This window comes from Culicoides brevitarsis, chromosome 3 (assembly GCF_036172545.1).
Source record: "Culicoides brevitarsis isolate CSIRO-B50_1 chromosome 3, AGI_CSIRO_Cbre_v1, whole genome shotgun sequence".
In the NCBI taxonomy this organism is placed as follows: domain Eukaryota; kingdom Metazoa; phylum Arthropoda; class Insecta; order Diptera; family Ceratopogonidae; genus Culicoides; species Culicoides brevitarsis.
Genome location: NC_087087.1, coordinates 36,006,163 through 36,017,608, shown reverse-complemented (window position 1 = coordinate 36,017,608; position 11,446 = coordinate 36,006,163). Strand labels below are relative to the sequence as shown.

The 11,446-nt window shown below is 28.1% G+C and overlaps 1 protein-coding gene across 2 annotated transcripts; it reads right to left on the bottom strand.

Moving 5' to 3' along the window:
• Window positions 1–871: 871 nt before the first annotated feature.
• On the bottom strand, window positions 872–11,412 carry LOC134833158 (splicing regulator ARVCF). 2 transcript variants are annotated; one of them, XM_063847387.1, is made up of 9 exons: window positions 11,279–11,412; window positions 9,553–9,903; window positions 7,766–7,842; window positions 6,834–7,609; window positions 5,671–6,270; window positions 5,060–5,596; window positions 4,304–5,001; window positions 4,153–4,233; window positions 872–1,411 (listed from the first exon to the last, which is right to left on the bottom strand). In XM_063847387.1, the coding sequence occupies exons 3-9, from the start codon at window positions 7,777–7,779 to the stop codon at window positions 1,151–1,153; spliced, it is 2,967 nt and encodes a 988-aa protein (XP_063703457.1). In that variant the 5' UTR covers window positions 7,780–7,842; window positions 9,553–9,903; window positions 11,279–11,412; the 3' UTR covers window positions 872–1,150. The 2 variants fall into 2 exon arrangements, with proteins under 2 accessions (XP_063703457.1, XP_063703458.1); XM_063847388.1 differs by lacking the exon at window positions 9,553–9,903.
• Window positions 11,413–11,446: the final 34 nt, after the last annotated feature.

The window sequence follows — 11,446 nt, the reverse complement described above, 5'->3', positions numbered from 1 at the left end:
GTATAATAATATTGTACTTGCCTTGAATAAAAAATAATTTATAAATGCACCGAAGAAAGCGAATTATGCTAAAACAAAAAGTCAAACAATCATGTAAAGGCAATGGGTTATATTTTTTATATTTATTTATTTCATTATATATGATTTATTTTCTTTTTGTTTTACAGAATATGAGTAAGAATGATTGAAAATTGATATAAATTTAATTTTATGCGAGTTCTTTCCAAAACTATTGGTTTACATATTTTGAAAGAATTGCTTGATTATGATTAGATTAGATTAGATTTTGTCGATATCCATGTAAAACAAACTAAACAGCAAAAGTATGACCATACTCACCTCTAAAATATTTCAAAATGACAAATTTTGCAAAAAAAAAATTCTTTATGAATGGACGATAATTTATTTACCTAATTGAATATTTTGTAAAAACTCATAAGTACATAAATATTCTAATAAAAGAGTAAAAAGCTAAAAAATTAAATTTGGTACAAATGATCAATAACGCAAATGATAAATTTTCAATTGAACTTTATTTTTAATTTCATAGATGACAAGTCACAGTAGGTACATTTATTTTCAATAATAATAAAAATAATATAAAAAATAATACAATATTAATTTATTGAATAATTTTAATTCATATTAATACATTTCTTAATTATTATAAAAGCTAGCGAGTCTATAATATTGACATATATTTTTCTTGTTTCTATTGTGCATCTAAATTACTTTTAATCAGTGCTTATTATAAATTATTTATTAAGATTTGTCAAGATTTTTAAACTTTTCGAAAAATTTGTTTTTAAAAATATATGTGATGAAATATATTTTTTTCCAAACCGCCATTAAAATTATTATATGGAGATGACTTTATTTTATGCATTATGTAAATAATTAAAAATAAATTGCTTTCAATAATTATTATGACTGTTTTTTTTTAACTAATATGTCATGACTTCATGACCTTTGGAATATTATGTATCAATATGGAAATGTTATTAAACTAAAAAAAAATATTAATGAAATATTTTAAAAACATAGATTTCATTTTGAAAAATTGTGTAAGCAAGTTAATCAAGATATTCTTTTATTTTTGCAGAGTAGTACGTTAATATTTCATTTCAAGTTTTTATATGAAATTCAAACTTTATATCCATGCATTACTGCTGGTTTTTGTAAGACGTTCATCTATAATTACATGTCCTTTGGTATTTTTAGGATTGGGAGATATTAAACTTTTTGCTTCCGCATAGTTGTGTTGTCCACCATTGTTTGATGATAATGAAATACTTGTATTGATACTACCATTTCCAATGGATGTTGTTGTTGATGTTGTACGAGCTCGTGTCCTTTTACTTTCTCGATTTACTTGAGCGTACAACGGCTCGCCATTCATTGCCATCATCATCTAAATTCAAAAATATATAGTATATTAATACATATAAAATTGTTAAACGATTCAAAAGATGAGCAAGTGCAGGACCCAAAAATCGTTTCAATGTTTTGAAACTATGTGCAAAATTTTCTTTTCATATTTATTTTATGTATGTTCGATTTATGTTTTCTATAGAGTGAAAGAATTACAGATTAAAAACACAATGCAAAAATGATAATTATAAAATAGGGTCCCACACAGCAATCAATAACATTTTTTTAATGAAAACTCTTACCTGACATGCAATTAAGACATCTTTGATCAAATTTTAGTAAAAATGTATAAATAGACTTTAGTATGAAAATTTAACGACCAAAAAATAATATTGTTTTGAAAAAACGAACAAATAATAATTTAATTTTATTATACAAAATATGTCACAATGTCCCACACAAAAGTTTTGTGATTACTGTGTTGGGACAAACATAAGGATAGTTAGAAAAGTAAAATGTAAGTTAGTATGAAAAAAAAAATAAAATAAAAAAAGTATAATACAAACTAAAATTATTTATAAATTTACATAAACATACAAAAATAAATCAAAAAGAAAATCAAACACTGTTAATTTTGTGATTTTTTCATGTAATGTATTTTAAATTTTTATTTTTCATCGTATTCAATTAATAAATTTTATATCCAATGTATCGTGTATTTTTTTCTTATATATTTTCAATATATATATATTATTATTATATATTCATTATCATGTTGTATGTAATTATTTTATTATAATAATAAGTATGAATTAATTTGTTTTTATTTATCGTTATTACATATTCATTTAATAATATAATATTCATCATTTTTTTATGTTTTTATTCATTAGAGTAAATGTTTAGTTCTGATTTAATTTTAATTAATTAGCTGTCATTTCATTAATTATTTCTAACACTTTGTTTTTATCAATTGCCATTAAGAGGTTTATCGATAATAATAATAAAATTTAGTCAATAAATTTGTGTTTTTTTTATTAATTATTTATAATATAATAGAAAATAGTGAAATTGAAATTATCCATATTTGTTCCATTAATACTAATAATTGAATCTTTAGCATAAGTGCGGACTTTTTTTTTGTTTGTCAAATTATTTTATTGCAGCATATTTTAATTATATGTATCTTGTGTTTTTTTAACTTATAATATTATTTGTATTATATGTGAATGAAGAAATGACCTCATCTCTTTTTATCTAATTTTAATGTTTTTTTCATTGATAACAATAATTTGTTTTTTTTCTCTGTTTTAAGTTGTCACCTATAAACTAAGATAATAATAATTAGATTATAAAGCTACCACGTTCCACAATCAATTTTTATATCCATTGTTAATAATGTTTTATGTGTCATTAGTCTGAGTTTATATAAAAACCTTAAAAATCATTGTTATTTTAGTTGTGTGTATAAAATATATTCATGTGTATAAAAATTATCTGAATTTTATTGTTAGTATATCTGTAAAAAACTGTTTAATAAAATAAAATGATATGTACAAAATAATTACAAAAAAAAAAAAAAATATATATATATATACCTAAATATAACGTTTTGTCCCTTTATTTTAATTTAGATTATTGTATATCTTTTTTGTTTATTTAAAAGGTGCATTGCATCTAAAATTTTGATTATTAAAAGTGCACATTTGATTATGACTGTGATTCTATCTTTAAATGGTTTTTTAATTTTATTCAATACGTATTTATAAAAGCATATATAAGCATTTATGTCAAAGTTAAAAAATTATGGATTAAAATTAATCATGTACAAAAAGAAATAAAATAAACATATATATGTGTAGGAAGTCCTTGATCATGAGAGTATTCAAATTTAGCTGCCTTTAAAATTCAATAAGTACTTTTTATTTTGTTAATTATAATCCAAAATAAAATTCTTTATATACTACCGTCACATAAATATTATTAAGGTCAATTTAATTGTTTACTTTTGCATTAATATTTACATAAATTTATTTTTATTAATATAAACGAAAACAGAGAAAAAAAATTTAAATCTGAAAATGAAAATTATCAAAATTTCAAGGCAAGAGTTGTTTAGCTCGGTTTCATTCTGAAGCAGAAATTTGTCATGTGCCTTGATGATAAAAGATCTTTAATTGCACAGATATAAAGGACGAAAGTTTCGTTGTATACATACGTCTCTTTTTCGCTGCTATGCCCTAACATATTTAATAAAAATTGGTGTCTGCTTTTTGTTTTATGTTTTATAATATACAACTTATAAAATTTATAATAATGTATTAAAGTACCTCTAGATCTATAAGCATTTTAATCTGTCATTTAGTATTTAGGCTAGAAATTTTGACAATTAACTGCCGATCTTAACACACACTGATCTCTAAATGAATAACCGATAACCTAAACATTGAATTTTTTTTTAAATATTATTATTATTTATTATGTAAATAAATTCCCTGTGTGAAGTTTTTATGCATACAACATTTTTGTTAATATTTTGTTCCTTTTGCTTTATGTTAGACGAAAATTACACAAGACCATTGATTAAATACATAAAATGAGCTACTTGTCTTGTTTTTTTTCTCTTTTGTTATTACAATGTAAAACAAGACATGTTAAAAAAATCATACATGCCATTAGGGTTTTTGTTTTTAAATAAATGCATCATTATTTGCATTTTCTTTTCGATTAATACAAAAATTGTGTGTGTTTCATTGTAATTAAATGGAATTAATGACTTACTGTACCGCTACCCGGAGGATGATTTGGGCCATTTCCTTGCATTTGAGTTGGGTAAGTATCTCCAATTGGAATTTCAGCACCCTAAAATTAAATGGATTTATTTGAATGTCATGAACGAATAATAAAATTAGAATAATGTTTATTAGTATACCCTTTGGTAAAGCATTGGTTGTCCTCCGCCCACATTATTCATATTGTTTCCTTGAGTTTGTGCTCCTCCATTACCAGTTTGTCGTTTTATTGTACGATCTTCATATCTTGTACCTCCTTGTGAAGCCATTGGACGGTTCAACGTACTATTTGCATTGTTGGGCGAGTTTGGAGCTGCGTTTCTCGCTGCAACAGTCTTTGTCACAAAATCTGATTCTTTCCAATTGTGCTTTTTATAAACATCTCTCAATTCCTGATGTTGCCACATCGTAAATAGCACTTGTCCTGCAAATTTTAATACGCGTGGTGTGTACTTTTGCCGTTGTCGTGTAACATTCATTAAACGTTCAACACCTCCAGCATCAAGAAGAGATCGCGAGAATTCGGCATTCTTTTTAATAACTTCATTGAGAGTTGCAAGCACAGCAGCAATTGTGTCATCCGATGTGCCTTGATCATGTTGTGGATTGCCTGAAGGCAATTTCTGAACTAAGTCTCGCATCGCATATTTGCCGATCAACTCTTTGTTCCTTTGGTCGATGGCAAGATTGCGTAAAGCTGTTGCAACAGCACACACAACACGATCAACTTCCATACGTAGTAATTCAACTAAAATTGGGAGTCCCTTTTCTTTTCTCACAGCTGCGCGAATCTCGATACTTGGTTGCCAATAGCACGCAGCCAAATTTTGAAGGGCGCCTAAAGGATAAAGTTCATTTAAATTGTATTTTTTTTTTAAAGAAAACTAAAATCATACCTGCAGCCGCCTCCAATGTTTCAGGATTCGAACAACTCTGTAACAGCGCAAGATACGATTGCACTACTTCGGGCTGCCACAAAAGCTCATATCCCTTTGCTGGCTCATTTCGTTGAATTGAGCTTCTTGAAGCATTTCCGCTTCCTCCGCTTAAGCCGCTACTTGCATTTCCACTCGTTGAAGGGTTATCTTTTGGATCTCCCGATTCTTTTTTCTTTTTACTGCCCCCAAAACAGCCCAAATTTTCACTTTTACCCGTTGCTGTAGATCGTGTTTGCGTTGGAAGCGGATGCTTATCGTAATTAGGGTCTTCTACTTCCTGACATCTATATGATAGATTTCTCAGTATACAAACGCAATTTTCAACAATTTTATTCCCTATGTTTGACTTTTCGATCGCTGTTCGTACAACATAAAGTAATGCATCAACAAGTCCATCACATTCCCTCAATTTAGTACGTGCATATTCTCCTGCGGAACTAACGTTTCGTAATACACCTGAGGCATTTCGAAATACAGTACTCCAACATGTATCACCTGAATTATAGAAAGAAGAAAAAAAAACAATTCCTTTAAACAACGATATGTTTGAACAAGTATGATATTCATACCCGGATTATTTGGATCCCAGCCAGAATGTGGTATAATAATATATGAAACAATTACTTGGATACCATCGTCGATAATTGATCGTTTAAGGTCTTCACACGAAGACATATTCCAAATGACTCCGGTAACTAATTCTTTGACATCAGCCTCTTGTGCACGCCTTAATAAGTTAATAAGTGATGGAATTCCGCCAGCATTCTTGATCGCTCTTTTGTTTTCATCATTTTGTCGACCATATGATAAATTTCGCAAAGCTCCGCATGCATTTCGAAAAACATCAGGACTTTCGCTAGCCAATAGCTTGACTAATGGGGGAATGCCTCCAAGTGTTCGTGTTCTTTGTTTATTTGGATCATCCATGTAACACAAATGCTGAAGGTAAGCTGCTGCGTTTGCCTTCACCACATTATTTGGATTATTTAGAAAACTAATGACTTCCGTCAAATTTGGATCACGCCATCGCATTGCTCGACCATCATCGTCAACGGCACCTCCCGGAGATTGCATTCCATGTCCTAACATTGCGTGATTATGCATTGTCAAATTTGACATGTGTTTTTGCAATTCTTCTTCGTCCTCGAACATCCTTCCCGATACTGCTCCTAAAATGAGAGGTATAATTAAATATTCGTTTTTCAAGGGTGTTCTAAAAACTTGTTTCGCGTTTCCTCCCCTATCTTTTTTTTTTTTTTTTATCAAAAATCCAATTTCCAAATGATCATTTCGATAAATATATAATATATAGTATATATAAATTGAAATACTATTTATAATAAACAACTAAAAAAATCAAGATTTGTTAGTTTTTTTTACCAGATTTTTTTTTTTTAGCGAAATTTACGTTGTTTTCAAACAATGTTTTTATTTAAACTATTTTAAAGTTTTTTTAATAAACATTTTGAATAAAAAAATCAAAAATGATTTTTTTTTACAAAAAATAACGACTTAAACTTTGAAAATTTTTTTAAAAGAAAAGCTAAGTAAAAACGCATAAGATTAATTAAGTTTAATAACAATATAATATGAAATACATTGAACATTTTTATAAATTTTCTGTTTAAAATAAAAAAAAAAACGAAAGTCTATATGAAGTTTCTATATCGCCCATTCACCATGGTTTTTATTTCGATTTACTTTTTAGAAATGTAAATACAAAATTTATTACCTGTTGTTCCGTAAGGTGATGTAGAAACATATCCATAAACAAGAGCTGACGGATCTTCGGCAAATCGTGGATCAAGAGTTCCTCCGGGCGAAGGCGTAACACGATAATCGGGCATTTCATCATATGGGCCTTGCATATAAGCAACTGGAGGTTGCGCAACAGCATTTAACGGCAATGGTGAAGCACTTTGTTCACTCGGAGATGGCGGAGTTCCCGATCGATGTTCATTCATTCCATATTCACCTAAATACGATTGCCCTGAAACAGGAACGCCACTTGCTGATGGCGCATAACCCGAATTTGCGTATTGCGCTGACGGGGGATAGTGTTCATAATCCTGATAATGTGCATGATATTGTCCTGTGTCGGGCAATCCTCCGCTATGAACATACATTTGTCCGCCACTCGCTTGATTATCCATATGATTATAATTCAAATACTGTGCAGATCGCGGAGTTGGATAAACTCCTAACGGCATCGAAACATAATCGAGCGGTTGTCCATCAGGACCAACATCTAATGGCATTGCTACGTAATCTAATGGTTGACCATCAGGACCAATGTGTTTAACTTCGCGTACAACTTTCGTTACAGTTGTCACCTGTTGTGTTGTCTGATGTTTTGCAGCACGTGCAATCAAACTATCTTCCGTGTGTACTGACAAATGCGAAGACTGAGGTGAGTGTTCTGCATTATGTCCATTACTATGATGATTATTATGATGGTATGCGTTCGATGGGTTATCACTATTTATGCTAGCGCCTCTCGAAAGAGAGCTGTTTATAGAAATAAAAGATAATAATAATATAGATTAAAGCAAGTATTCATTTAGATTGTTCCGCATTACATTAATATAATAACAGTTACGTTATTTATTACAAATATTATATTATATTATATACATATTTATATTTATTTTTGTAAAGACTTACTTGTAATGTTGCATCTCCGATTTTATTCAAATAACTTTTCTTGCCTTAAATATATCTGATTTCCAGAGTAAAAATTCCTGCAAAGTATAAAATTTTGTTTAATTCATTTGTTTTTTTTTTAATTATAAAGGTAATAAAAATAAATTAGACATAGGCTATAGAAGAGCATTTTTTAATCGTATCTCATATTAAATGTAAAATATTGTTAATTAACGTTGTATTAATTTTATATCAATTGTCTAAATTTTAGGTCATATATCATTTATAATAAGACATTATACAAAAAATTAAAATAAAAAGTATTGCAAGAAATATTTTTATCAACAATAAAGATAGTTTGTTTTTACTCTTAACATGACAAAGATATTTTACAAAATAAACCAACACTTTCGATTTCAATGGAAACAAAAAGGTATTTTCTTCCGTTTTCATTTCTATAAAAAAAAAAATAATAAACAAATAAAAGTAGCTCACAAAATGTTATTTTTCAAAATACCATGTGAACTTTATATACATATGAAAGGTATTTTCTTTCATTCCATGTTTTCACATATGCATTAATTTTTTGTATTTTTTTTAATTCATCTGGTTTAAAGCAATTCAAAATTGTTAACAGGAAGTAAAGATCATTTTCTTTTTTCAACTTAGTAAATAAAAAGAATTAGATTATTATCATAAAATGAATTCAAAATAGTAAGCATAACTAAATTTTTGTACATATGTGTATAAAAACTACATATGTACTCATAAAATTGTGTGAATTATTAAATTTTTTTTGCTTAATTTTCAAATTTCTGTATATTTTTTTAATATTTTTTGATGTAAGAAATTTTTTTGAATATGCATTTGATATTTTAAACTCCAAAATTAATTATTATTGACATAAAGAGGAAGCGATTCATCAATTTATCTACTTAACTCATATATGTATTTTCTTCTGTGCAATGCATAATTTTGTATACCAATATTCCGTTATAAGTGTGTTTTTTTCTTCACAAAATCATCATGCAAAGACACATCCTTCACGACAGATTTTTGCCATTTCATTAAGTTGAATTAATTGATTATGCACGACACTTTTTTTTTAATATTTATAGGTACAATTTTTATTATTTGATACAAATATTGATTTCTACTTTTTCTAACTCTTTCATTCTTGTTGTTTTGTGTAATTTCTGCAGTAAACTTGAAATTTATGTTTTAAACTATTGACAAATGAAGCTAAATATTCACATAACAATTATATGACATATTTTCTTGGAGAACTTGTTTAATTTTTTATCATTGCAAACATTCCATATATTTTTATTTTTTTTGCATTGATAATACATGCTGTTAAATAGTATTAGAGATGTATGTCTGTGTATTTAGTTTAATGATGAGCAAAAAAAGCAAATTACAACATTGAAATTTAAAAACACTTTTAATTTCTAATTATAAATGTACATTTAATATTGTAAGTTTTACGAATAGTTTCAATTTATATGTATATTGTGTGTTTTTTTTTGTTTGTTAATGCAACAATTAGTATCACTGACAATGTATATTGACGGATGTTGTGGATGAGTTAACAATATTTCGAATATTTCGATATAAATTCGAAGTTAGGTATGATATGGTCCAACAGCTATTAATATGAATTTGGTTTTATTCATTCAATAGCAACGGATTTTATTTAATTATTGAAATATATTTGACTTTTGTAAATATGAACAGGCAACAATATGAGAATTTTCTAACTAATTATCCTACATCGTACAAATTATAAATATTTGATGTGCTTTTACCTTGTTTCTTTTGTTCGTTAATCAATTTTTTATATAAAACTGTTTGCACTTTTCTACTTGATATATTTTTAGCGATAAATATTGTCTAAATCGAACCTTCGTATTGCACATTAGACTTTCATTTTATAGTTATTTCAGCTTTAAACGTTTTATTTTTAAAAAAAATTCTACTTTTGTTTTTTTGTTATGCCAACTCAGAAATACATATGTTTCTTCGTCATTCACTGTGTTATAATTGTCGTTTTTGTCATGTTTACTTCTTCACTTTTATCTTTTTGAATTGAATGTTTTTGATATTACTAAATATCTTTTCCGAAACTTTTGATATCCATTCAAGTGAATTATATCGACCTACAAAGAAAAAAAAAGAAAAAAATTAGCCACAATTTCTTGAAACTTTTGAAACATGTCAAAACAGAAAAAAGAATATCCTTGTTTTTTTTTTGTTTATCACACTACAAATACTTGAGACACACATTGACGAGTTGAGTAAAGTATATAAGTCGTCTTAAATGTATATCTATCCTCTCTTACTGTTGTTTTAGCAAACACAAAAGACTCCATTCATTCATGCGATATTCCATCTCACATTAAATTGGTACATTATATATATTTTTTTTATACTCATACAAAGATGCACAATGAAATTATTATTGTTTTAATTTTCAGAATAAGTAGGAGAAATTAAACGTGAGGGTTAATTTCTTTCAATCAATATTTATATATGTTGTAAGTACATACATATAAGGACAATGTCTCGTTGCAATTTGAGTCGTAATAAAGTCGATAGAATGCAAATTACCACAAACATGTAGCAGGAGTAGTACCTAATAATAATCGATAATAATGACAAAAAAAAAAAAAAGTTGACGAACGAGTCGTGTCGCGAAATGTGAATAGTATATAGTAATATATGTGATCTTTGAAGACAATTGTCGGATCACAATAGCTGTTGACGATTTTTGAATGATAGTAGGGAGTGGCGGCGATACACAGTGATTTCATGTTTTCATTCATGAGAAGACATTGTAAATTTGTTAAAAGAGCCAACAATTAAATCGGTACTCTTCGTCTCAAGTACCTGTACTTTTTTGTTTCATGTTTTTGTCCAATAAAACGACAACGAAACATTAAAATGATTTTTTTTTATTATAACACAATGAGAGACATTGCCTGGATGCCTAAAAACAAACATATTCACTTGGATACCTTCTGGATCAGCCCTTGCGTTCTTGAAAAATTTATGGAAAGTCATAAAATTAGGGTGTGTGAGTGTGTGTGTGTGTGTATTACTTTGAAAAACGGAAAAAATGCCGGAAAATTGTAAGAGTTGTAACATGTTTTGTTATTTTTTTCTTATTTCTCCTTTATATGAAAACTCACTTTCTTTTCTCACTGAACAACAACTACTACTACATACTATTATTATTTCTTTTATTCAGCTTCTTTCACACACAGAAATATATATGTATTATGTGTGACATTTTTTTCGTTCGGACATGTTGAAAATGCTTATCTCTTTTTTGCCGTGAATCTGAGCGATTTTCATTGCAATTTTTCTCGATGCATTTGCACTTGCCCTCGATATTGCGTTATTTTCACATTTGGGCTCTTTAAACACTCAAAATTGTCCGAAATTCCTGAAAATTAGTTGCCTACGTACGTACGCACGCCACACAAAAAACAAGGAAATTTTTCCTTCTTGTTTTGCGCACTTTTTACCTACTTTTAGTGCTTGCGATCACGTCTCTCGAGCGAATGGGCACTTGTGCACATTTTTAAACAGTTTTCAGCAATTAATCCGCATTTCTTGACGGGCTTTTCGCCTTAATTTCGGGAGCTTCCAAATTTCCGAGAGACAAATTTGAGACGAACGAAAGTGAACTGGCACATC

Coding starts and splice junctions, on each gene's coding strand:
- LOC134833158 (XM_063847387.1), bottom strand. Junction 5,597..5,670: donor CTGGGATCCAAATAATCCGG/GTATGAATATCA, acceptor TCTATAATTCAG/GTGATACATGTTGGAGTACT. Junction 1,412..4,152: donor ATCCTCCGGGTAGCGGTACA/GTAAGTCATTAA, acceptor TTTTGAATTTAG/ATGATGATGGCAATGAATGG.